We start from the raw sequence: 27,942 nt of genomic DNA on the forward strand, positions 1-27,942 counted from the left end.
GATAATGTATATTTATTATGCATTTATAATTAACGATAACTTGTCTTAACGTTTTACTTAGTGGGACTTCTGGCAATCTTTGCTTTCAACAATTCCCTTGAAGTTTGATTTGTGTTCAGTTGTGCTCACACGCAGCAGTTCTTAAGTGGCTGTCTGTCAAAACAGATCGGTGCTTGGATTTCACGTTTGAGTGTTGAGAAAACACTCACAAAAATAAGGCAACCATCGAGCTTAATTTTAGGGCTGCACCTCTGAATTTGGGATATTTATCCTTTGGTACAGATTTCCAGAAAGTAAGGGTCTCCTCTGTCTTCTGAACAGAGTTCAATCTGTCATCTTCCATCCGGGATGTTGCTTCGTCAGTAACTAAAGGGGGCTTCAGACAATCGGCTTCAGCACTAAAAGGATAAATCAGAGATCTGATTTGAGATCTTTTCTGCTGCAAATCTTGGAATCTTTCCTCAAAACTGTCCTTACAATCTTTAATCATGCTCACGTATCTAGTTGTGCTCCATTTTAGGGGTTCTGCTGCATCTTCTTTTGATCTGTCTGGAAGTTGTGACATTGAGGGAAAGTGTGCCAGCTCTCCCTCAAGCATTTGTCTGTGAAACAACTTCAGTTTGTTCATGAACACAAATACACTTTGCACTAGATCAGACAGCAACCGGAATTTTCCTTGTAAGTCCACGTTTAGTTTATCCAAATGCAGCAGCATGTCTGCAAGAAATGCCAAGTCTAGAACCCACCTAGGATCCATAAGGTCAGGGTGTATTCTTTGCTTCTCCTCCATAAACAATTTTAATGATTCCAGGAGCTCAAAAAAAAAAAACAGGAAAGAACTTTACCTCTTGAGAGCCATCGAATTGCGCAGTGAAATGGCAAATCGCCGGGGACGTCGTCTTCATTGAGTTCTTTGATTTAGATTTTGAAATTGTCTGTGAGTGCATTTGAACACTGAGTGCATTTGAGCCCCGTCTGTTGCAATGGCAGTGAGCTTCTGTAAAGGGAAGTGGTGTTTCGCAACTAACCACGTCAGTGCTTCCTTTAGATCTCTTCCACAAGTTCTGTTCTTTAGTGGGACGATATCCAGGAGTTCTTCCCTTACAACACAGTCCAGACAAATACCGATAATTGAGGTTTATCCTGTACATCGCACAACTCATCCAAAACGATGCTCAAATACTCTCACTGGTGAAGTTGCAAGTGCAGTTGCGATTAGATTCTGTGTTCTGTTGTGTGGCATGAAAGCTGCAGGCCAGAAATTTTCTTCTGTAGATTCTCGTTCTCTGGTGACAGGATTGAAATCACATCGGTGAGGCACATTTTTATAAACTCACCTTCAGCGTAGGGCTTTTTTGCACAGGCTATGTGCCAAGCCACATAATAGGGGGCTAATGTTACAGTCTGCGATCGCTTGGCAAATCTGGTGAAGAACTGGACTTCTATATCTGTTCATTTTTTCGAGATTTTCAGTTTTAAAGTGCAGCGTTCAGAACCTTGTGGGAATTCTTGATCCATGTGTGCATGGCTAGAAGCGAAATGATGCTGCAAGTTTGAAGTTTTGAACTGAGAGATACATGTCTAGCAACAAAGACACATGGCCTTACCATTACGTTCAACAAAAAAGTACTTACGCTCCCACTCCTGTTGGAAGCCTTGATTTTCATCCGTGTATTTTCTTTTCCGTTTGTACTTGCCTTCCATCGTTGATGGTGTAAGAAAAATTTTGGTTAAAAATTTCCACACTAGCTAGTCACTGTGTACTTTATTGAAGGGGACCAGGCTCCAGCTAGGGGTTGCTGGACACCTGGCTCTGCCCCAAGCCCCGCCTCCCACTGGCAGCTGGGAGGAGCGGGGGACTGATAGGGCTGCTGGTGGGTGCTGAGCATGCACCATTTTCCCCCCAGAGTTGGCTCCTGGCAGGAGCCATATATTTTCTTTTGAAGAACCGATGGTTGGCCATGCCTGTATTAGACTTACAGGAGTTGTTCAAGCAGATTGGGTTCCCTATGTTGACTCAGTCTGAACAGGGAAAGGATTATGGTGGCCAGAGCAAGAATGGGGCGTGCTGTGCTGTGCGTAACCCTTGTCTGCCTGCTGTCACACTGCTCAGGGAGGAGGCAGAGCGCGGAAGGAGAAAGGCCTGTGGGTTAGGCCCCATGTGCCAGGCTCTCCACATTGAAACAATCCCAAACTGGAGCTGTGTTGTAAGGCATCAACAGCTGTTCTCATGTCTTCCTGTTACCCAGTCCCCACGGACTCGGACCTAGCACTGTGAGCAAGAAACTGACCTGGGTGCACAGTTAAGGTCAGGTTTTGCAATCGCTCGGTGATCAGAAGGTTGCCTTCTCTCATGCTAGGTCTTACTCCCTGAAGTGCTGATGTAGCAGGGCAGAGCAATGGAGTGTCTCTTTAACTAACTGCTGTCGTTTATTGAGACATTGGCTGTGAGGCAACGCCATCTGATGGCCAGGGTAAATCACTCTTCTGCAGTGATGCTGCACTTTTTGGTTGCACCCCAGCCCCAACCCAGACAGGCTGGGTGGCCCCCTGAGGTGAGTCAGGGTGGAGTTGGTGCAGGCAGGAAGCATCACCTCAGCAGGTCACACAGCCTATCTCAGTTTCGGGGGGAAGGAGTGCACTGTGTAGTCTCTAAGGACCTAGTCTGAGAACTGCTAATCTAAAGAACGTGTATTGTCATATATCTGTTTACTAAAATCATTACAAGTACCTCCCATGGGTGGTGGCTGGATGCTGTTTCAGTCCAAGGTGCTCCCCCTCTGCCTCTCCACAGCTCCCGGTGTTTTTATGGATATTTGTCTCTGTGGTAGCAACTCACCTGATGAATCAGGGTATTTTTGTGTACCTCGATGTAGACTAGCTACTGAAGGCTGGTGTATGCGAGGACCTGTTAAAGCCATAGTGTGTTTACAGCCAATCGCTACAGATGTTTGGCTCCTCCTCACCCGCCCAAAGGATTCCCTTCATTGGCACGGTGCTGGACGTGGTAGAGGGGAGAGCTTGCCTGCCAGAGGATTTTTCAAAATGAGCCACTACCGATTTAAGATTAGGTGATGTCCCACTCGGAGAGTAAAATTCTTTGAGTCTCATGGATCTTATGGCAGCCCCTACCTACATGATTTTGCCTGTCTGAGAAAGAGATTTCCCAATTCTACAGGCCAAGTGGGGACAGTCTTCACTTGATCACCATGCCTTAGAATATCATAGCTGCTCTAGACTGGTGGTTAGTCAGAATGAATGTACTCAGTGAGGTACTATTCATCCTGGACAGTGACTTCAGACACATCATGCATGATCCCTGAAGGATCAGTTGGTTCAGGCTATGTTCTCCAATTGGGGTCAGCTAGCTGTGGATTTGTTCACAACACAGGCCACCATGAAGTGTTGCCTCTTCTGTTCTAGAGAAGGCAGGGACAGTCAGTTTGAGTCAGATGCCTTCCTTCTGGGCTGGGGGGAGGAGCTGATGTGCACACTTTATTGAGGAAGAGACACCAGGCCAGAGCAAGGATGAATCTCATTGTCCAGGTTTGGCCACACCAGCAGTGTTTACCCATCTCCTGCAACTGTCTGATGGGCTCCAGATATGTTGTCAGAGCAGGAGCTTTTGTCTGGCCCCACATCTCTGCCTGAAAATGTGGGTGACCAGACTTGGCTTTTGTCCGCTCTTGAAGAGGTGATGTACCTCATCCATGCAAGACCTACCTCTTCACTCTAGAAGTAGTCCAGTTGATGTGGTCCTGATTTCAGGCATGGATGAAGAAAAGTTCTTATTGCCTGTATTGGCTTCCATTCTTTGTGTTCTGAACTATTTATTTCACTTCAAGAATCAGGGCTTATCTAACTAATCATTAAGTGTTTAATACCCAACTGGCTGCCAAGTAGAGGGTAGACTTGTTCATTCATGCTTCAGTTAGAACTCATGCCTGTCTTGAGACCTTAATTTGGTTTTGGCTATGTTGATGAAATCACCCTTCAAACCTCTGTCTGAGTGATCTCTCAAAATGTCCTTCATTGTTGCTGTCAGCAGGCAGGAGAATGCCTTAAATGCACTTATGGCTGATCCCCCTTTCACAAGCACAATGTAGTTCTAAGAGCCAGTCCCAGATTCTTTCTTAAGACAGTGTCTGATTCTCTCCCCCCCCAACTGCACTCTAATAAAGGGGAATCTGTCTTTTGGATCCTAGATGGGCTCTTAAGTGGACAGAATTAAGTTTTGGTAAATCCATTTCAACTGTTTTGTATCTTATGCTAAGAATGACTTGGGTTATATGGCCCCATCCCCCCAACTATGTATTGCTGAATGTTGCACGCTAGCAAAAGTTACCGTACTTGCTGTGATTCATACACATTCCAGGCGTGGCTACTTCCTTTCCTGTCTTCGATGGGTGACCCTCAGAGTTGCAGTCTGGGTTTTAGTGCATACCTTAAACACTAGGCTCTGGCAAGGTGGTGCTCCAGTATCTAGGACTGTTCCTACTTTCAGGTGAGTTTTTAGCGCTGCTTACTAGTGTTCCATAAGTGGGAATATGCAGAACCACTCAAAGAAGAAATGAAGGTTACTTGCCCATAACTGCAGCTCTTGAAGAGGGTTCTGCATATTCGTACTTTCCACTTGCCTTCTCCTGTGAGAGGATTGCTTGTTCTGTGTCTGGATTTGCTGTGGAAGACACGGAGGAGGTAAGGGTACTCTGCCCCCTTGTAGCCTTGCCCTCAGAACATGAGAAGGTGGGGCCATAGAAGTGCTCTAGTTGCCTCTGCCAGAAGACTCTTCTAGTGCAAGTTACCACCCCCTAGCTGGCAGAGCCATTTCTAAGAAGAGGTAAGTAACCCTCATTTTGTGGTGGTGATGCTGGCATCAACAACCCCCTGTAGGAGTGGAGGTGGGGAAATGAGACTCAAGTTGGTTTTTGTAACAGTACCTTACATTTGTAATAATTTTTATTTCTTGGATGCAGTGATAGCTGAAGATTTCATCTTTTGAGTTACTACTAAAGAGCTGGGAATGTTTGTACAAAGAAATTTCTCAATTAGCTTTTGTTATGAAACACAATGGTAGAAAAGACACATATTAAATAAAAAAAAAGCATACTCCCCCATTCTTTACTATCACAGATGCAGAAGTGATCTGCATTAATTTGTAACAGGTGTTTGTCATCAGAAAAGTAGCATTTGTTACAATGCAAACGAAGACCTCACCACCTATGAAGTTATAGTAGAATTAGTCTTTGGGTGCAAAAGATGCCATAATTCCATGCTTAGCACTTGCTTTTGTATACAAAACTGTTAAAAGGACAAATATGTTGGCTCTTTAGACAATCCTTCAGGTGCCAAAAGGGCCTGATTAAGTCACTGTAGTCATGGAAGCATAAGGAGAAACACAAGTCCAAAATGTTCATTAGTCTTTGTCATGCAGTCACCGGGCCTGTGCTCTGGAATTCCTCCAAATGAAGCCAGTCAGAACTCTGGTGTAGCATGCCTCTTCTCGCCGAGCATATTGTCACCAGGGCACGATGCTTACATAGTTTCAACCTTCCTGGGTCTGACCTCAGAGCATTCAGCATTCCCTTCCTCCCATGTGTTTCCCAGGCCAAGTCCATTCCTGGGGAAGCCCGAGGCCCTTCGCTGCACCTCCTGCAGTCAGCAGTGACTTTCAGCCAGCCTGTAGAACAGCAAGCTCTGTGTTCCTGTCAACTAATCAACTTTCTATTTTAGTGACTTTCAGCCAAGTCCATCTTAGGGAATCCTGAGCCAGAAAGCCTTGAGTCCCCCTATTCCAGTTTCCCTAAGCAGACTGCCCAGCTTCCAGGGCGTTGACCTGCCACACACTTGCTCCTCTTTTTTGTCCTGCTTCCTGGGCAAAAAGTGTCACCTGGTTGCACCCACCTCCTCGGGCTCAGGTTATGATGGGCCCTGTCATAGGTGCAGATGCTGGGCCTCACCTGCCCTGAGGGCCTGAGCAAAAATCATACACCCAATTCCCACCACTGAAATATTGGTGCAGTACAGAGGGAAAGGGAGGTACACACAGTAGTAACATAAGATGAATAAACCCCCACTTTACTTCGGTTAAGAGACTCTGACAATTTCACTGGACAGAGTTTTGGAACCATCAACATAAGATGCATACACGTTGGTGTCAGCTGAAAGTGGGTAGGCAGAGTTAGTTAGGTATTTTACCCAAGCTGCTGAGGCCATCCTGGGATGGGAGGGAGGGTGTGAAGCAATGTCTACAATTAACATTTGTGGGGAATCTCCCAACAGCAGCTCTGAACGTACCAGTGCTGGGAGGCTTAGTGGGTACTGGCTGCCAGTGTCTACTGGTATTTTACCCTCACAGCTGTGTACAAGCTGGAGAATAGCTCTGCTCCATAGGTAATGTTTCAGTCTACAGAGGCAAAAGCCAACATCTACACAGTCTCTTATGTAGGCACAAACCAAAGACCGAAATGCTCCTCAAAGGCAATAGCCAGAATGCTACTATGTTTTTTCATTTTCACTGTTAAGGGAATTGTTTTGTTCACACCCCCTAAGTACAAGTGGATGCAATGTTTTTTTTACAACAAAGCATTTATCTGACAGGAAGGTGCTGTCTTGTTGAGTGCTTTTATCTATTACGAACAAGTGAAGCAATGTAAATCCACACAGAGAGAACATTTTTGGGATAAGCATGGATGTATACTGCGAGAGCAAATTCTGCACTTGAAACATCAATGGTATGGACTCCAGTACTGTATACGGCCTCTATTAAAGGTTTCACTTCAGAAAATGGCATATGAATAGGAAATCCAGAAACCTGGGGAATTTAAGGGAAAAAAAAATCATTAGTGAGAGTGCGAAATGACTGTTTCTCTCTCATTAGTTGAGGTATTGAATCAGAGTATAATGAGCTTTACACCAGGTAGGTAAAATTAAAAAAAAAGCTACAGCAATTATGGCTATTACATGTAATTTCGCAGTGGCTGCAAGTTCAGCTTTTCTTTTAAGAGCACTTATTACTGGACTGAGGCTGAATACCCTGCCTACTTCACATTAAAATGACTGCCCCTTTCCAACTTCAAACTATGTTTCAGCAAGGCACAGCTTCCTGAATGGATGTTTAATTCCTGTCAGCCCTTTGGCCCTATTTCAAGACAGGTCCACTGCCTCTCTCCTGTGGCCACCCATCTGCACCTGCTGTCTTCTAGAGCACCAATCAGTTTGCCCCTGGGCCCTAGTATGTGTATGCTGCTACCGTTGATTGGTACATTCTGTTGTGCTGCCCTGCACTCCAGCTACAGCATTCCCAAGCTGTACAACAACTACAGGGTCAATTTCTAACTAAATATGCCACATCAATGGCTGCCAACTGAGTATGGTACAATATGATGGATAGCAATTAAAGCAATAGTGCATATTTGCAACGAACAGGGCCCCGCCCTAACAGTACCCTGAACCAGTTTTGGTTGGTGTCACAAACCTTTCAAATGAAAGTAATTTGTCAACTGGTTATCATTCATCTGAATTTACAACAACGTGGGAGCCAGATGATTTCCCCCCCACAGTTGCTAGAGCAGAGGGCACTTGGGTATGGTGATTCTGAGCTGAGAGGGTGGGAACGCTGTCTCTGCAGCATTTGTACCCACTTGCTGGTACTGTACAGAAGTTCCTTTGCCAGAGCTCTCAGAGGGGTGGATGCTGGGGTAGAGTCACACTCTATAACCAAGAAGCTGACAGTACTGCAGTCAGCCATCTTGTATGGTCAGCCACTGCCCTTTGGAAAACCAAACATCACATTCCTAAAAATAATTTTTAGGACCCTGAGAGGCAAGAGAATGCAGCTGCATGCTTGCCGTTCTGCTATCAAAATGGAAGGACGGTTTGGACAGCTGACTTTGGGTTTAGATGTTTCTGACATTTTTTTATTATGAAGAGAAATGCTTTGCTAATAAGAATAATGAATTGTTATTGGCTGTTGCTAGGAAAACTGTTAGCCTATTAAGGGCTATTGAGAGTTATGTGCTTTGTTTAAAAAGTTTAGTGAGAAACTGCTTTGGGCAAGGATCTGAAACTTACAATTCCCCATCAGGTAAACAAAACAAAGGGCCCCCAAAAGCCTGGCTAATAATCACTCAAAACCATTTCAAACTTTAATAAATATAAACTTCCCAGAAACATTAGAACAACTGCAACTCTAGGAGAACAGAATTGCCTAAGTTTATTAGGGTTGGTTAGGTTGGTTTTTCTGTTGCTGCCGTCTAAAGCATTTACTATTAGTGGGCCTTGTATCAAAGATATTAGATACAAGATATTAGATGACTTTCTGTAGTTAATATTGGATATTAGATGACTTTCTGTTAATTAAACCTCAGTGATTTGATTTACTAATGTAATATTGGACTAGGAGGAACATCTACTAGTGTTTCATTACACAAGCTCTACATGGGAGTTCATTATAGTACCCTGTAATCTCCGAGCTGTTTTTGCAATTCTGCCTGGTGGTCATCTTCTACAGCTTTTCCTTGGAACTGTTCCAGAAGAGGGAGGAAATGACGAAGCGTGGAGGTACAATATCTGTTCCAACGAGTTAGATGCCTTGGCCTCCACTCCATAATCTTCTCTTTCAGTATCTTTTCGATCCTGCAGTATAATACAGCTACTTGTTATAATTGCCTTACCGGTTGACTGTTCAAGGTGTGATTCTGGCTTCACAATTTTGGATAACTCACTCAGAAAACAGAACTCAATCTTTTTTTTCTAGACACACTACCCAGGTTGCAGAAAGCACTGGGGCTCTTAAGGTAGTAAGTTCGCCACTGTTCCCAAAGCAGTTCAAAGATAAACGCAACAGCAGTAATGGCACAGTGTTCTGGTTTACAAGAAACCCTCCAAAAAACACATGCTGGAGGACTGATTTTTAAGATTTCTCGGTGGCATTTGAACTTTTAATTCTTATTCTTACAATACATAGATACAGTGAAGGGAGAGACCACTCTGGCTCAAGAGATAAAAAAGCCACTATGAGCATGCTTAACAGAGTGCTCGAGAAGTAGTTACATTTTTTCAATTGCAGCTCCTTACAATCTAGATTGGAGGAGAAAGATCACTGAATGTTCCATTCTTCGGTGGTGAATTAGACAGTGGAGCTGCTGCTGCTGCTCACAGTGTTTAATGGAATTACGAAGATATTTATAGAGGCAAAGTTACCTGCCCTGCAGTTCTAATGCAGCAACCTTGTCTGTACGTTGGTAAATTAATTCTTCAGGCTAATAAAAAAAATAATTGATTAAAACATCACTTGGAATGTAAGACTTTTTGTTATCAAAGATGAAAAAACAGGACCACATTTTCCTCTCATGTGGGTTCACACCAGCGTACATCTACTGGAGTTGTTCCTGATTAACAAGGGTGTGAATGAGATCAAAATTAGGCCCATAATGTTTCACCATGTACTACATGAAGTCAGAAAAATGAATTACTGAAAAACATTTAGAAGTTAGAATTTTGTACACAAAGTTATTCTGTCCCTTCTGACCGTAAGTTTCAACCACTGACGTTTGATTAGATAAGGAGCGCGCGCTTGGTGTGGGACATGAAATGAACGTGACCTCTCCACATTTTAAAGACAAATTTGACATTTTCCTTAGATTTCAGAGGCTATATTATTTGGATTTCACTTGTGACTAAGCTAACAGAGGAATGTCACAAATCATATTCAGACCGTATGTGGGTGTTTTTAGGACAAGAGAGATTCATCCATTCTGAATGAAACCAGATCAATTATAAAATACTGTCACTCGATAGACTGTCCTGTACACTCCTGAGGGAATTCTGCACCAGAATATAAAATATTGTGCACAGAATTTTTAAAAATTCTACATATTTTGTCAATATAGAAATGTGGAGGCTCCAGCATGGCAATAGGGAGCACAGGCCACAGGCTGCACAGAGGTGGGAGAGCACCAGCCACCCTCCCACGGGCATGGACTCAGCAGTGAGGCTGCACCCAACTCTGACACGGTGCAAGGGCTGGGCCTGCCCCAGAAACACCCTGGGGTCCTGCTCCTCCGGGCCAGTTGCACCCACATAGCAAGTGAGAAGGACAAAGTCTCACAGGCATGCCCAGCCCTGGCCCCCACTTAGGTGTGGGGTGAGGGGGTTCAGTGTGGGGCAATTTGGGGGCAGGGAGGATCTGGATGCACAGGCTTCTTGGGTAGGGGGGTTCCAGGTGCAAGGGGAATGGGATTCTTTAGGGGGGCTCGGCAGGGGGGAGGGTCTGAGTGCAGAGGGAGTCAGTGGGACGTGGATCTGGATGCTGGGGGAGTGGTGGGGTGGAGGTCTGAGTGCAGCTGGTTGGGGCTCAGTGGGGTGGGGGGCTCAGTGGAGTGCTCAGGTGCAGGGGAGCTCATTATGGTGGGGGCTCAAGTGTGGGGGGCACATTGGGGGATGGTCTGGGTACCAGGGTGGGCGTCCAGATGCAGGGGCTAAGGCTTGGCAGAGTGGGTGCAAGGGGCTTGGTGATGGGGTTCTGGGTGAGAGAGGGTGAGGTTCACCGGGGGGTGGGGGGGGGGGGTTGGGAGTTGGAGTCCCCATACAGTGACCCCTCCCCTGGTGGCTGAGGCACAATGAGGGCAGCAAGCTGGGTGTGTGTGTGGAGGTTTCTGGGAGTGGGTCTGATTCTGCTCCAGCCCTGGCTGTTTCTTGTACAGGAAGATTCAGGAAGAATTAGTAGGGGAAGCAAAAGTGGATGGGAACCTGGGAGGCAGTGACCATGAGATGGTCAAGTTCAGGATCCTGACACAACGAAGAAAGGAAAGCAGCAGAATACGGACCCTGGACTTCAGAAAAGCAGACTTTGTCTCCCTCAGGGAGATGATGGGCAAGATCCCCTGAGAGGGAAAGGAGTCCAGGAGAGCTGGCTGTATTTTAAAGAGTCCTTATTGAGGTTACAGGAACAAACCATCCCGATGTGTAGAAAGAATAGTAAATATGGCAGGTGACCAGCTTGGCTTCACAGTGAAATCCTTGCTGATCTTAAATACAAAAAAGAAGCTTACAAGAAGTGGAAGATTGGACAAATGACCAGGGATGAGTATAAAAATATTGCTTGGGGATGCAGGAGTGAAATCAGGAAGGCCACATCACACCTGGAGTTGCAGTTAGCAAGAGATGTTAAGAGTAACAAAAGGGTTTCTTCAGGTATGTTAGCAACAAGAAGAAAGTCAAGGAAAGTGTGGGACCCTTACTGAATGAGGGAGGCAACCTAGTGACAGAGGATGTGAAAAAAGCTAATGTACTCAATGCTTTTTTTGCCTCTGTCTTCACAAACAAGGTCAGCTCCCAGACTACTGCACTGGGCAGCGCACCATGGTGAGGAGGTGACCAGCCCTCTGTGGAGAAAGAAGTGGTTCGGGACTATTTAGAAAAGCTCGACGAGCACAAGTCCATGGGGCCGGATGCGTTGAATGCTAAAGGAGTTGGCGGATGTGATTGCAGAGCCATTGGCCATTATCTTTGAAAACTCATGGCGATCGGGGGAAGTCCTGGACGACTGGAAAAAGGCTAATGTAGTGCCCATCTTTAAAAAAGGGAAGGAGGAGGATCCTGGGAACTACAGGCCAGTCAGCCTCACCTCAGTTCCTGGAAAAATCATGGAGCAGGTCCTCAAGGAATCAATTTTGAAGCACTTAGAGGAGAGGAAAGTGATCAGGAACAGTCACCATGGATTCACCAAGAGCAAGTCATGCCTGACTAATCTAATTGCTTTCTATGATGAGATAACTGGCTCTGTGGATGAAGGGAAAGCAGTGGACGTGTTGTTCCTTGACTTTAGCAAAGCTTTTGACACGGTCTCCCACAGTATTCTTGCCAGTAAGTTAAAGAAGTATGGGCTGGATGAATGGACTATAAGGTGGATAGAAAGCTGGCTAGATTGTTGGGCTCAACGGGTAGTGATCAATGGCTCCATGTCTAGTTGGCAGCTGGTATCAAGTGGAGTTCCCCAAGGGTCGGTCCTCAGGCCGGTTTTGTTCAATATCTTCATAAATGATTTGGAGGATGGTGTGGATTGCACCCTCAGCAAGTTTGCTGATTACACTAAACTGGGAGGAGAGGTAGATACGCTGGAGGGTAGGGATAGGATACAGAGGGACCTACACAAATTGGAGGATTGGGCCAAAAGAAATCTGATGAAGTTCAACAAGGACAAGTGCAGAGTCCTGCATTTAGGACGGAAGAATCCAATGCACCGCTACAGACAAGGGACCGAATGGCTCGGCAGCAGTTCTGCAGAAAAGGACCTAGGGGTTACAGTGGACGAGAAGCTGGATATGAGTCAACAGTGTGCCCTTGTTGCCAAGAAGGCCAATGGCATTTTGGGATGTATACGTAGGGGCACTGCCAGCAGATCGAGGGACGTGACCGTTCCCCTCTATTCGACACTGGTGAGGCCTCATCTGGAGTACTGTTTCCAGTTTTGGGCCCCACACTACAAGAAGGATGTGGAAAAATTGGAAAGAGTCCAGCGGAGGGCAACGAAAATGATTAGGGGACTGGAACACATGAGTTATGAGGAGAGGCTGAGAGAACTGGGGATGTTTAGTCTGCGGAAGAGAAGAATGAGGGGGGATTTGATAGCTGCTTTCAACTACCTGAAAGGGGGTTCCAAGGAGGATGGATCTAGACTGTTCTCAGTGGTACCACATGACAGAACAAGGAGTAATGGTCTCAAGTTGCAGTGGGGGGAGATTTAGGTTGGATATTAGGAAAAACTTGTTCACTAGGAGGGTGGTGAAACACTGGATGCATTACCTAGGGAGGTGGTGGAATCTCCTTCCTTAGAAGTTTTTAAGGTCAGGCTTGACAAAGCCTTGGCTAGGATGATTGAATTGGGGATCGGTCCTGCTTTGAGCAGGGGTTTGGACTAGATGACCTCCTGAGGTCCCTTCCAACCCTGATATTCTATGATAAGATGAAGTCCCATCCTCCTCTGCCCCAATCCAGCTGGGACTAGCAGCTAAACCTGGCACAGGGTAAGAGCCATGGGCGAGGGCATCCCCATCCCATGGTGATTTACCTCTATGGCAGTTGCTCCAGATGCCTGAAACCATGCACCCACATTGTTTGGGGGGGGGGGGGAAGGGAGAGGGGGAGAAGGGGGAGAATGTGACCGCTCTTGCAGTTTCCCTTTACTTCCCTGTCAGAAGTCATTTTTGTGCAAGGAAGCAAAGAAATCTGCAGGGGACGTGAATTCTGTGTGTGCAAAATGGCCCAGAATTCACTCAGGAGTAAGTCTGTAAAGATCTAATTATTACAGAGGTGTGGTTGGCCTGCTGTACTAACATAACAACAATACATTTACCCTTAAATTGCAAGATAAAGACTTACAAATGAGAGAAAAACGGCATATAGTGAATTAAGATTTCATGTCACACCTTCCATCCCTTAAAATAATCTAATAATTGTTTTAAAACTACAAAATGAGTCTTAAGTAGGTACAATAATACCTGAACACTGGAGAGGCCAGGGTATGGTAAGCTTTGTGAAAAGAAAGATTTCCATAATTTGGGTTTGCTGATGTCAAAATTTATCCTTACTGGGGAGTCATATTGTTGGATATTAAACCAGATCTAAAAGAGAAGAACTTTGTTAACAGCAAGAGCCATACTACATGCATCACATCTTTTCAATGCAAAGCTAAGACAGTAGGAGTTACCCTTATAAATTCACATGAAACAAGAGCCTTCCTGTATATTCATTCTCACCTCAAGTCTCTTGATAAAGAATCCGATATGTTAATGTACTTCATGTAATTGCAATATATTACAGTTGACGAAGGCTGCACAGTTAACAAAAATCACAAATGTTTAACATGGAATACATGGCTTTCAATGAAAGATGCAACTTTCAGAAAGGTATCATTGGGAGGCCTTTTCATTATTATATTCTTTATTTAGAACCTTAAATTCTCTCATTCACCCTTTGTTTTTAAATTTAAAAAGGTTAAAAATGAAGAGACCATATGATATAATACACAACATTTCAAACAGCTGACTTTTCTGATACATTTTCCAAATATTCTTATACAAGTTTGTTATGTTTTGGACTGTCGGCATGTGTGTGTTTTAGATTTTGCACTTTAATGATGCTTTAAGTATGTGCAGAAGCAATATTATAGGGACTTTTTAAACCTAGGACCGTATGAATTGCCAGACTGCATCAGATCAGTATTTCATCTAATCCAGTATCTGCTCTCCATCGTGTCCAGCATTAGACATGTCAACGTAGGTGCAAGAAGCCCTATAACAGAAAATTGCAGAATAGTCTGTCTATAAATGAAGCCCATCACTTAGTGGCTGGCTTATATCCCTGGGTTTTTAAACAGTAAGATTTATATCATTTTTTTATCGTACCTACTATAGCTATGGGTGTTGATTCAGAAAAGATTATCCAGTCTTGGCCTCAGTGAGGTACTGTAGCAATATATTCCACAAGTTAATTATATGCTGTATAAAAGAACTATTTCCTTTTAACAGTTTTAAATTTGTTGCTTTTCAATTTCATTGACCATCCCCTTGTTTTTATATTATCAGGAAAGGTGAATCAGAGCATCAGCTACTAGTTAGACTATCCATTTATATAATGGCATTGTATTTTTCAATATAATTTTCTATCACAGTCCTTATCTATCCTAGTATTTTATTTGTTGTTTGACCACTTTTGCACATTGAGCAGAGGTTCTCATTCAGCTGTTCATGACAATGCCCAACACCATGTAGGAACAGTTCCAGTTATTCCTTCCAATGTGCATTACCTTAAATTTGTCAACATTGAATTTAATCTGCCAAAGTGCTTCACAATCACCTCCCTATGTTAGGTCTTTCTGAAGATCCTCAGTTTTCACTAGTCTTGACTAACCTCAATCATTCTGTGTAGGGCTGTCAAGTGATTAAAAAAATTAATCTAGTTTAATTGCATCATTAATTGCACTGTTAAACAGTGACAGAATACCATTTATTTAAATATTTTTGGATGTTTTTCTACATTTTCCAATATATTGATTTCAATTACAACACAGAATACAAAGTGTACAGTGTTCACTTTATATTTATTTTTGGTTAAAAGTATTTGCACTTATTTTTTGCACAATAATATTTTTCAATTCAGCTCATACAAGTACTGTAGTGCAATCTCTTTATCATTAAAGTTGAACTTACAAAAGTAGAATTATGTACAAAAAATAGCTGCATTCAAAAATGAAACAATGTAAAATGTTAGAGCCTGCAAGTCCACTCAGTCCTACTTCTTGTTCAGTCAGTCGCCCAGACAAACCAATTTGTTTACATTTGCAGGAGATAATGCTGCCTGCTTCTTGTTTATGATGTCACCTGAAAGTGAGAACAGGTGTTCTCATGGCACCGTTGTAGCTGGCGTTGCAAGATATTTACGCGCCCAATGCGCTAGATTCGTATGTCCCTACATGCTTCAACCACCATTCCAGGGGACATACATCCATGCTGATAACAGGTTCTGCTCGATAACAATTCAAAGCAGTGCAGACTGACGCATGTTCATTTTCATTATCTAAGTCAGATGCCACTAGCAGAAATTTGTTTTTGTTTTTTGGTGGTTCGGGTTCTGTAGTTTCCACATCGGAGTGTTGCTCTTTTAAGACTTCTGAAAGCATGCTCCACACCTCTCAGATTTTGGAAGGCTCTTCAGATTGTTAAACCTTAGGTTGAGTGCTGTAGCTATCTTTAGAAATATCACATTGGTACCTTCTTTGTGTTTCATCAAATCTTCAGTGAAAGTGTTCTTAAAATGAACAACATGTGCTGGGTGATCATTCGAGACTACTATAACATGAAATATATGGCAGAATGTGGGTAAAACAGAGCAGGGGACATAGAATTCTGCCCAAAGGAGTTCAGTCACAAATTTTATTCACACATTTTTTTAAGGAGCATCATCAGCATGGAAGCACGTCCTCTGGAATGGTGGCCGAAGCATGAAGGGGCATACAAATGTTTAGCATATCTGGCACGTAAATACCTTGCAATGCCTGCTACAAAAGTGCCATGCAAATGTCTGTTCTCACTTTCTGGTGACATTGTAAATAAGAAGAGGGCAGCATTATCTCCTGTAAATGTAAACAAATGTGTTTGTCTTAGCGATTGGCTGAACAAGAACTAGAACTGAGTGAACTTGTACGGTCTGAAGTTTTACAATGTTTTGTTTTTGAGTGCAGTTATGTAATGTTAGGATATAGATATTCAGGCCTGTCTGTAAAGGCCTATACTTTAAAAATTTAGGTGTATTCTTATCACCTAGCTAGTTATAAAGGTATAAAAGAAAGAATCAAAATCACTGTCATCTGGTGTAAGGGTCTTCTCTTACTGTGACAGTCTGAGGCCCTGTTCTTAGGCTAAGATCTCTGGCTAAGCAGCAGAGGCAGCCATAAGCTGGGAAGCAAACGGTCACATCCTCACATTCCAAACTAGTCACATTGAAATAAGGCAATCTGGGGCTGTTAGAAAGGTAATTCAATCTATCGCCTTCAGAGAAACAAAAGAGCCTAGAGGATGTAAAAGGAAGTTTAGTTTAATAGTTTTCTGTTCGGTAAGAACTCACTTATCAATAGAAACAGCTGGGAAACCCTTATGTCTTATAAATGTAGTTGTAAAATTCTTACTTCTGTATTGTTTTGTCATTATAGTTTCCACTTTGCTATTGTTTATTTGCATGGTCTCTGTCTGGTTCTGTAATTGTTTCTGTCTGTTGTATAATTAATTTTGTTGGGTGTAAACTAATTAAGGTGGTGGGATATAATTGGTTAAATAATCATGCTACAATATGTTTGGATTGGTTAGTTAAATTTCAGAAAAATAATTGGTTAAGGTATAGCTAAATACAACTCAGGTTTCACTACATAGTCTGCAGCCAATCAGAAAGTAAAGCGGGGGGGAATGGGAACAGGGAATGGGGGTGGGGAAACTGGAATGATGTTTTGCTAAGGGGGGGAATGGGAACAGGGACACAGGTAAGGCTCTGTGGTGTCAGAGCTGGGAAGGGGAACACTAAGAAAGGAAACTGAAATCATGCTTGCTGAAAGTTCACCCCAACAAACATCAAATTGTTTGCACCTTTGGACTTCGGGTATTGTTGCTCTCTGTTCATGCAAGAAGGAGTGCAAGGGAAGCAAGCGGGTGAAGGAATAAGCCCCCTAACATGTAACAAACAAACAAAAAAAATCTACATTTCTAAGTTGCACTTTCACGACAAAGAGATTGCACTACAGTACTTGTATGAGGTGAATTAAAAAAATACTATTTCTTTTATCGTTTTTACAGTGCAAATACACCAGACCCTTAGTAGAATGTACATCTATATAGGGCAAATTCGCATATAACGCGGTCGCAGCCATGGATCCCAAATTCAATTACTTTAATTGCAATTCATTTTAACACGGCCCCTGCCATAACGCAGTACCGCGCATGGATCTCAAATCCCGCATTCTAGTGAGGGTCTGGTGTATTTATAATAAAATATAATATCACTATGATTTCAATTAGAGCACAGAAGACGACACATATGAAAATGTAGAAAAATATCCAAAATATTTAATACATTTCTATTGGTATTCTATTGTTTAACAGTGTGATTACATTTTTTAATTAAATCCCAATTAATTTTTTGGAGTTAATCATGTGAGTTAACTGCGATTAAGCAACAGCCCTAATTTTGTGTAAATTTTGCCACCTCACTGTTCACACTGTAAAAAAATCAATAACTATATTAAACATTATTCCTACAGGGAACCATGGGGCCCCACTGTTAACTTTTTGCAATGGTGAATATTGACTAATTATACTCTTTGTCAATGTCTCAGCCAACTTCCAATTTACCACAGTACTTATCTTTCACCTCATGACTATTTAGTCTTCTCAGAAGCTTCTTGTGACAGACTTTGTCAAAAGCTTTCTGAAAGTCCTCCAAATAAATTGTTATTCTGTTCTCTGTTATCATTTTTTTGTTAACACGTTAAAACATTTAGTAGTTTACGAGTCACCATTTCACTTTGCTGATTTGCCTCTATCATATGCTGCTCTTCCTGCTGTTCGTCACAAAGTTAAGCAACTATATTAAGCAAGAGTAGGTAAATTAAATCCTACAATGCACAGGTTTTAGTTGGTTGGGTTGCTTTGCTTGTGTATGCTATATTTATATCAGTATTTTATTATTTATAATCTTTTTAAACTATAGTAAAAAGCCATTTTATACAACAGTTGAAACAGAACTTCTTAAGTTGCTGGAAACCTAATCCAAGAATGGCATAAATCACTATTTGATAAAATGACCCACTAATAATAAAGTATATTGGCATGGATACAGGAACTCCTGATCCACTAGGAAACAAGAGGTTAAGGGAGAGGATGACAAAGGTAAGCACTATTTTCTGTGTGTGAGAGAGGGAGAGAGAGAGAGAAGATGGAAACACTTACATTATCAAAGCTAATCAAACAGCCCACACTTTGCAATGGACAGAAAGTATCAAACTGTCCATAACAACGTCCACTACTGGGATTCCAAATCACATACTGATTTTGCTCCCAAGTTAATACATATGCAGTTGGCCCCTAGGAAGAAAAAGATTGAAAAACATTTTTTTAGAAGTTCTGCTAAGATAATATGTATTGTATTGTATTTTAAAGGCCAGTAACCACTGTATTATTGAGGCCACAGACAAACTGCACAATTGAACTATTTTCCTCTAGCTGGTTGGAGTAGTTTTCTTTAAAACAGCAACTCATCCACTTCAACCACCATAACCAATGTTCAAGTAACTCTAAGCCCTTAAATTGGTGTGTGGCTTTGGCTTATATCAGGACTGCACAAATAACCCTTCCACCCCAGCACTTCAAAAACTAAACTAAAGAAGATACTTTCCTCTAAATTTTCAAGTAAATGTAGTGCTGATTAAAGTTTCCATATTGAGAGCATAACAAACTGAAGTTCTCTGTTTACTCACAGAACAATCGTGGCAACGGCATACTTTTCCACACTGCCCAGTCAGTAGGCCTGATCCTTGTGCTGGATGTCTGAGACTGAGAAACTCATTAAGTCTCCATATTCACTCAAATCCCTAGCCTCCTTGCTGAGACTGTCATCAAGAGTTTTATTAGTTCCCTAGGAACAGGTCTGAGACCCTTAACTGATTCCATAGAGGGTACTAATCAGCCTTCAGAGGAGTAATGTTTTTTGGTAACTTCCAATTTAGGCTCCATTTTAGTGAGTCTTACACAAACACAAAGAAGTGCAGAGTTGAGGGTCAAACTAAGCTTTATAGCATATGTACTCCAGCATATAAAGTCACCAACTTTTAGGGCACCCCTACAACACCCTTAGCACAACACGGTAAATTATTAGGGAAGTTTTGGTATTCATTTTAACTGAGACACTCTGCTCATAGTCCCTTTTACACAGACAGCTTCAGGTAAGGATCAGTAAGCATCTTTTTGTAAGTTATTTGAAAAAATGTTTCTCCAGTATGTAAAAAGTAGGTCTATATGAAAGAATAATTAGCAGAGCAGCTGTGCTGCATATTTCATGATGTGCACATTTGGCAACCCCATAGCTTCCCAGAGCCCTGCTGGAATTGCATGCATTCCAGCAGAGCTAAAGGGACTTCTCCACAATAACTCTACAGCCCCACCCAGCACTACTGGGTGTCCTCTTTACCTTCTCTTTTACTACTCCCTGCTTCTGCTGGATCCCAGCCAGATTAACAGTCAGCAAGAATGGAGAGCTGCTGACAGCATCAGCAATACAAACAGCAAGGCAAGGCTGGGCAAGAGCAAGGGCCTTGTCAATAACAGGCATCCCTCTGCTTTACCACAAACCCCATCCCGTGGCATTCATTCACATCCATAGACAGCTGCCCCAGGCACCCCTCTCACGTTTCCAGCACCCATCTCCCTCTCATACACAGAGCTGCCTTAGATATCTCTTTTGCTTATCCCAACAACAATCCCTCATACACAGCTAGTTGCCCCAGGCATTCTTCCACCTTCCCGATGACCCATGAACCCTATCTGGCCTTTCTGGGTTTCAGCCCTTTCCCTGGTAACATGGGCTGAATGTCCTGTTGGGGCTGTCATCATCAAGTTCTGAAAAGATTAATTGGATTTTGAGTTCTAGGATCTCTTCCTAATACTGCTATGCTTGGGAACAAACTAAAGGAGTGAAATTCTGGGAATGGATTTCCCCAAACTCAGTTTTGTACCTTTTCTTATGTTGAGGACCCATGTGTCTGAGGGTAGAGTGCCTGTAACCTTCCTTCAGGGAGACCCTCTAGGACATTTATAGACAGTTTGGCCATTGGCCTTGAAACCTGTTAGTGCTGGTTGCTTAGAAATCCAAGCACTTCAGTGGGACAAACATGACCCATGCTGCTGAAGGAATTTAACTGCTTTAGAATTAGAGGGCCTGATTCTCCAGTGCCTTTAACCTGGTGGAGTCATTTACACCTGTGCAAAGTGACTTCTAAGAGGATGTGATAGACACTGGCCAGTTGGGTACAGCAGAATAGCAGAAGGCAGATATACTGGCCACTGGATTAACAGTTTTCTGTTCCCTGACTGACCAGAGCAGGGGCTGCTCCAAGTTAGGGTCGACACATGACTCCAGTTAGCCTGCAAAGAGTCAGATGAGGCCATTAAGCTAATGTGAACACCTGACTCTAATTAAGGCCCCTCTGATACTATAAAATGGCTCACTCCAGTCAGGCCGAGGAGAGCCAGGGAGCGGAAGTGCGGCTGACGGGCTGGGAAATGAAGACACCATCAAGCCACTGGAAAGGGAGCCCTAAAGTAAGGGTGAAAAAGAGAGAAGGGGGAGAGCTGTGGGGAAGCGGCCAAGGGAAATGCAGCAACTCTGGCAGTGAAAGGTCAGCTGCCAACAGCTGCTGTCATTAGGGTCCCTCGGCCGAAACCCGGAGTAGAGGACGGGACCGGGTTCCCCCCAACCCGCCACTACAGAAACACCTGCAGGGAGGGGAAGACAGGCCCCTTTCAGGACAGGAGGCTAAACTGTTTGGGAGTAAGCCCGTAGGGACAACAGAGACTGTGGGAGTTCTCTCACCAACCTCCTTGGTGGCTTATGATGAACAGGGCTCAGTAGACTGTAACCCTGGCCCTAGACAGAGAAGGGCTATATGGAGGGTTGCTGTGAGCCTCTGAGGCTAGCATAAACTGCCTGGAAGGCAAGACCCACGGGGACAAGGTCAGAGCTCTGCCACAAGGATTTACAGGTGGTGGACAATGGAGAAAAAGGACAAGGGAGAATAGTTCCCACTACTCAGACATGGAAGCATGGATCCAGGAGTGGGGATCTACTAGATTTATACTTAACTAATGGAGAAATAAGATGGTAGAATGCTTGATACCAGAACAGGGTTCCAATGGCACTAATTTTTAAACCCATATCATCATTACTTTAAAATCATATCTGCTAGAGAAAATTCAGTCCATTTCTTGGAACATAATCGTTTTTTGTTTGTTTATGCTCTATTTATGTAAGCATTTGGATATTATGTTCACATTCAAATCAAACAAAAACTACTGTCTTACCTCAGGAATAGCATTTCCAATTATCAGCCAGGCTTTTTTCCCCATAGCAAGAAAGTAATTACACAAAAGCACAGCATGCTCCTCCTCATCACCAGCCAGAAGATCAAGAAATTGCTGATTGAGAAACAAATGTTACTATTTACAAATAAATTGGGATATAGTTGTTAATTCTTTTCCTAACCTGAAACATTTAAGAATCTTTCCTAATACGCTGCAGCCAAAATTTTCCACTCAGATCGCCATTGTTTCATATGCAGAATGAGTGAAGAATATGTAGTGGAGATCTGCAGAGTAGATTAGAGAATTTCATCATAAGAGTCAAATTTTGTCTGAGTCACACTGCAGATTTCCAGAAAATGTTTTGAGATGCTATCAATACACTGCATGGCTAACCTATGATCCACAGGAATTCTATCACCCTCCAGATCTGTGTATGTCTGTTTGTGATGGTGAATGCCCAATGAAAGTAAGGTTTCATTTTTTTTAAAAACAGGTATTTGTATAAAAACATAGTCCTGTGTGAGTGTGTGTGTGTATAATATAAACTATAGTTGAGCACTACTCAAGTGTGAACTATAATTAAAAAATAATTTTAATGACAAGCTGGCATTGGAACATTTTACATTTCAAAGTTGCAATGTACCTTTTGAAAATTTACATTCTGGGGTTCAGCAAAATATATATATTTTACTCAGTTCTTCCAAAACCAGTGTTAAGTATCCCAGATTCAAATGACAAAAGAATTAATCTCTAACTCGTGGGCTTCATAAGAACGTTGGTTATTAAGTTTAGGACTGAATTGGAAGGAGGGCAGTATGAAAAACCAGACAGTAGTCATATAAAGCTAGAACTACACTAAATCAAATGGTAAACTACAAAATGGGGACTAACTAACAAGGTCGTAGTACTGCTGAAAAGGATCTGGGAGTTATGGTGGATCACAAATTGAATATGAGCCAACAATGTGATGCAGTTGCAAAAGAGACTAATATTATTCTGGGATATATTAACACAAAAGTGTTGTATGTAAGACACGGGAGGTAATTTCCTGCTTTACTTGGCATTGATGAGGTATCAGCTGGAGTACTGTGTCCAGTTTTGGGCACCACACTTTAAGAAAGATGAGGACAAATTGGAGAGAGTCCAGAAGAGAGCTACAAAAATGATAAAAGGATTAGAATACCCTGTTTTTTAAATCTTTCCTCAAAGGTCAGGTATGTTTAGTCTTGAGAAAAGAAGACTGGGGGGACTAGAATTGATGATAGCCTTCAAATATGTTAAGGGGCTGTTATAAAAAGAATGGTGATCAATTATTCTTCATGTCCACTGAAGAGAGACTTAATGTGCAGCGCACAAAATCTAAATTAGATATTAGGAAAAATCTTTCTATAAGTATAGGTAAGTACTGGAATACACTTCCAAGAGAGGTTGTGGAATCCCTGTCATTGTCTAACATTCTTTAAAACCTCCAAACAGCTATCATGGAGGTCAAGGTATACTTGGTCCGTCCCCCTCAGCGCAGGGGGAAGGACTAGATGACCTCTCAAGATCTCTTTCAGCCTTCTATTTCTATGATATTAATGAATGGATGTCACCTAAATTATTGATTTTGATATATTCCTGTAAAATATTGATTAGGTAAAATTGAAATGGTCTCACAAAACCTTAAGAAAAGTTAATATTTGTAATTCTGCCATTGTTTTCTCTCCTAACAAAGTATGAGAGGCTGGTTGAATCTGATAGTGCAGCTGACATTACAGGCAGTGCCTTTTTCCACATTAAGAAGAATTATGATGGTCCAGCTGAGGTAAGTGTAGAAAATACTGGACTTTATCATGTTTCCCCACCCCCAACTGTGATATTTTCTTTCCTTAATTTCAGTGGGCACTTTAATTCCTCCTGAATGCAGAAATTGGAACTGCTTATGGTGTTCTTAGGTCCAATAGATTGCAGCCTATTAAGGTTAGAAACATTTTGGCTGATCTGTACAAATTATTTCAGGACAAGTGATTTTTTTTTTTTATAAACACTTTTTCTCAGATCATTGATAAAGAAACATTTCATTCTCTGAAACCATTGACAATATTGAAAATCTAAATGACTAGAAAGAAAAATCACTCTCAACAGAAGAAGAACAAGAAATTCTAGGCCTTTACTTACATCTGATGTACTCCATAAGTCACAGATTCCAGCAAATGACACACTATCTGGCAAGAAAGGAATCAAAGCAACATATCGAGCCACCAACTCCTACAAACAAAAATAAAGAAAAGAGCACAGTCACGTTCTCATTTACGATGTGGGATGAGAAAGGTATCATTTTCATTAGTCCTAACTAGATTTGAAACTTACTGCTGCTCCCACTCAAGTCAAGGGTAATATACCCATTGACTTCAATAAAGCAGGAACAAGTCCCTTTTTGGGACTTTTGTAAAGGCCTGAGCTGATTTTTTTTGACTTGGAGTCAGATCAGAACCATAAACCATATGCACAGATTTTTGTTTCTTTAAAGTAAAATGTACATTTAAGTTTATCAAATAATTTTTTGATAAGCTATTGAACATTTATTTCTAATATTTATAGATAATTAGGCATACTGACAAATTAATTCTTCTGAGGCATGAGCTATATTTACAATTACATAGAGATCTAATAGCTGTTTTTTATTCTGCTGTTACATTCCTCTTTTGCCATTCATATGAATGGCTGCTGTTACTTACTCATTCACAAATTCAAGGTATCTAAGCCCTGGTCTACACTAGGAGTTGAGGTCGAATTTAGCAGCATTAAATCGATTTAACCCTGCACTTGTCCACACGATGACCTTTTTTCGACTTAAAGGACTCTTAAAATCGATTTCCTTACTCCACCCCCGACAAGGGAATTAGCGCTGAAATCGGCCTTGCTGGGTCAAATTTGGGGTACTGTGGACGCAATTAGATGGTATTGGCCTCCGGGAGCTATGCCAGAGTGCTCCATTGTGACCGCTCTGGACAGCACTCTCAACTCAGATGCACTGGCCAGGTAGACAGGAAAAGGCCTGTGAACTTTTGAATTTCAATTTCCTGTTTGGCCAGCATGGCAAGCTGTAGGTGAGTGCAGAGCTCATCAGCAGAGGTGACCATGATGGAGTCCCAGAATCGCAAAAGAGCTCCAGCATGGACCAAACAGGAGGTACAGGATCTGATCACTGCATGGGGGAGAGGAATCTGTACTATCAGAACTCCGTTCCAGTTTTCGAAATGCCAGAACATTTGTCAAAATCATGAAGTACAAAGGCCATAACAGGGACCCGAAGCAGTACCGCGTGAAACTGAAGGAGCTGAGGCAAGCCTACCAGAAAACAAGAGAAGCAAACGGCCGCTCCGAGTCAGAGCCCCAAACATGCCACTTCTATGATGAGCTGCATGCCATTTTCGAGGGTTCAGCCACCACTACCCCAGCCGTGTTGTTTGACTCCTTCAATGGAGATGGAGGCAACACAGAAGCAGGTTTTGGGGACGACGACAAAGAAGAAGATAGCTCACAGCAAGCAAGGGGAGAAACCGGTTTTCCCGACAGCCAGGAACTGTTTCTCACCCTGGACCTGGAGCCAGTACCCCCTGAACCCACCCAAGGCTGCCTCCTGGGCCCACCAGACGGAGAAGGGACCTCTGGTGAGTGTACCTTTTAAAATAGTATACATGGTTTAAAAGCAAGCATGTTTAATGATTAATTTGCCCTGGCATTGGCGGCTCTCCTGGATGTACTCCCAAAGTCTTTGCAAAAGGTTTCTGGGGAGGGCAGCCTAATTCCATCCACCATGGTAGGACACTTTGCCACTCCAGGCCAGTAGCACGTACTCGGGAATCATTGTAGAACAAAGCATTGCAGTGTACGTTTGCTGGCATTCAAACAACATCCATTCTTCATCTCTCGGTGTTATCCTCAGGAGAGTGAAACCATTCATGGTCACCTAGTTGAAACAGGGTGCTTTTCTTAAGGGGACATTCAGAGGTGCCAATTCTTGCTGGGCTGTTTGCCTGTGGCTGAACAGAAATGTTCCCCGCTGTTAGCCATGGGGAGGGGCTAGCCACGTGGTGGGGGGAGGCAAAAGGCAACCTTGGAACGAAAGCACATGTGCTATGTATGTAATGTAAACAGCAAAGTTTACCGTGAAAGAGTGTACCCACTGTTCTATAAAATGTGTCTTTTTAAATACCACTGTCCCTTTTTTTTCCCCTCCACCAGCTGCATGTGTTTCAAGGATCACAGGATCTTCTCCTTCCCAGAGGCTAGTGAAGATTAGAAGACGAAAAAATCGCGATGAAACGTTCTGAGCTCATGCTGTCCTCCCACACTGACAGAGCACAGACGAATGCGTGGAGGCAGACAACGTCAGAGTGCAGGAAAGCACAAAATGACCGGGAGGAGAGGTGGCAGGCTGAAGAGAGTAAGCGGCGGGCTGAAGAGAGAGCTGAAGCTGAAAGGTGGCGGCAGCATGATGAGACGAGGCAGGATTCAATGCTGAGGCTGCTGGAGGATCAAACTAATATGCTCCAGCATATGATTGAGCTGCAGGAAAGGCAGCTGGAGCACAGACCACCGCTATAGGCCCTGTGTAACCAACCACCCTCCTCCCCAAGTTCCATAGCCTCCTTGCCCAAGAATGCGGTTGGGGGGCTTCCGGCCACCCAGCCACTCCACCCCAGAGGATTGCCCAAGCAACAGAAGGCTGGCATTCAAAAAGTTTTAAACTTTTAAAGTGCTGCGTGGCCTTGTCCTTCCCTCCTCCGCTACCTGGGCAGTTATCCCCCTATTTGTGTGATGAATTAATAAAGAATGCATGAATGTGAAGCAACAATGACTTTATTGCCTCTGCATGCGGTGATCGAAGAGAGGAGGGGAGGGTGGTTAGCTTACAGGGAAGTAGAGTGAACCAAGGGGCGGGGGGTTTCATCAAGGAGAAACCAACAGAATTTTCACACTGTAGCCTGGCCAGTCATGAAACTGGTTTTCAAAGCTTCTCTGATGCGCACCGCGCCCTCCTGTGCTCTTCTAACCGCCCTGGTGTCTGGCTGCGTGTAACCAGCAGCTAGGCGATTTGCCTCAACCTCCCACCCTGCCATAAACGTCTCCCCCTTACTCTCACAGATATTGTGGAGCACACAGCAAGCAGTAATAACAGTGGGAATATTGGTTTCGCTGAGGTCTAAGCGAGTCAGTAAACTGCGCCAGCATGCTTTTAAATGTCCAAATGCACATTCTACCACCATTCTGCACTTGCTCAGCCTGTAGTTGAACAGCTCCTGACTACTGTCCAGGCTGCCTGTGTACGGCTTCATGAGCCATGGCAGTAAGGGGTAGGCTGGGTCCCCAAGGATACATATAGGCATTTCAACATCCCCAAAGGTTGTTTTCTGGTCTGGGAATAAAGTCCCTTCCTGCAGCTTTTGAAACAGACCAGAGTTCCTGAAGATGCGAGCGTCATGCACCTTTCCCGGCCATCCCACGTTGATGTTGGTGAAACGTCCCTTGTGATCCACCAGAGCTTGCAGCACTATCGAAAAGTACCCCTTGCGGTTTATGTACTCGCCAGCTTGGTGCTCCGGTGCCAAGATAGGGATATGGGTTCCGTCTATGGCCCCACCACAGTTAGGGAATCCCATTGCAGCAAAGCCATCCACTATGACCTGCACATTTCCCAGGGTCACTACCCTTGATATCAGCAGATCTTTTATTGCGTTGGCTACTTGCATCACAGCAGCTCCCACAGTAGATTTGCCCACTCCAAATTGATTCCCGACTGACCGGTAGCTGTCTGGCGTTGCAAGCTTCCACAGGGCTATTGCCACTCACTTCTCAACTGTGAGGGCTGCTCTCATCTTGGTATTCTTGCGCCTCAGGGCAGGGGAAAGCAAGTCACGAAGTTCCATGTAAGTGCCCTGACGCATGCAAAAGTTTCGCAGCCACTGGGAATCATCCCAGACCTGCAACACTATGAGGTCCCACCAGTCTGTGCTTGTTTCCCGAGCCCAGAATCAGTGTTCCACCACATGAACCTGCCCCATTAGCACCATGATGCCCATATTGCCAGGGCCCGTGCTTTGAGAGAAGTCTGCGTCCATGTCCTCATCACTCTCGTCACCGTGCTGACATCGCCTACTCGCCCAGTTTTGCTTTGCCAGGTTCTGGTGCTGCATATACTGCTGGATAATACATGTGGTGTTTAATGTGCTCCTAATTGCCAAAATGATCTGAGCGGGCTCCATGCTTGCCATGGTATGGCATCTGCACAGAAAAAAGGCGCGGAACGATTGTCTGCCGTTGCTCTGACGGC

The 27,942-nt window shown here is 43.4% G+C and overlaps 1 protein-coding gene across 5 annotated transcripts in view; it reads right to left on the reverse strand.

Moving 5' to 3' along the window:
• Positions 1-4,941: 4,941 nt before the first annotated feature.
• Positions 4,942-27,942, reverse strand: part of CC2D2A (coiled-coil and C2 domain containing 2A) — a 132,403-nt gene continuing 109,402 nt past the window's right edge. For 4 of the 5 annotated variants that reach the window (XM_073342474.2, XM_073342476.2, XM_073342473.2 and 1 more), the window contains 7 exons: positions 23,784-23,873; positions 21,624-21,737; positions 18,498-18,632; positions 13,503-13,625; positions 9,205-9,263; positions 8,460-8,637; positions 4,942-6,814 (listed from right to left, as the gene is read on the reverse strand). In XM_073342474.2, coding sequence (XP_073198575.2) covers positions 6,626-6,814; positions 8,460-8,637; positions 9,205-9,263; positions 13,503-13,625; positions 18,498-18,632; positions 21,624-21,737; positions 23,784-23,873 — 888 coding nt within the window. In that variant the 3' untranslated portion in view covers positions 4,942-6,625. The remainder of the gene's footprint in view (positions 6,815-8,459; positions 8,638-9,204; positions 9,264-13,502; positions 13,626-18,497; positions 18,633-21,623; positions 21,738-23,783; positions 23,874-27,942) is intronic. The other variant, XM_073342475.2, reaches the window with a different exon arrangement.

Source organism: Lepidochelys kempii, chromosome 4 (genome assembly GCF_965140285.1).
Source record: "Lepidochelys kempii isolate rLepKem1 chromosome 4, rLepKem1.hap1, whole genome shotgun sequence".
Taxonomy (NCBI): Eukaryota; Metazoa; Chordata; order Testudines; family Cheloniidae; genus Lepidochelys; species Lepidochelys kempii.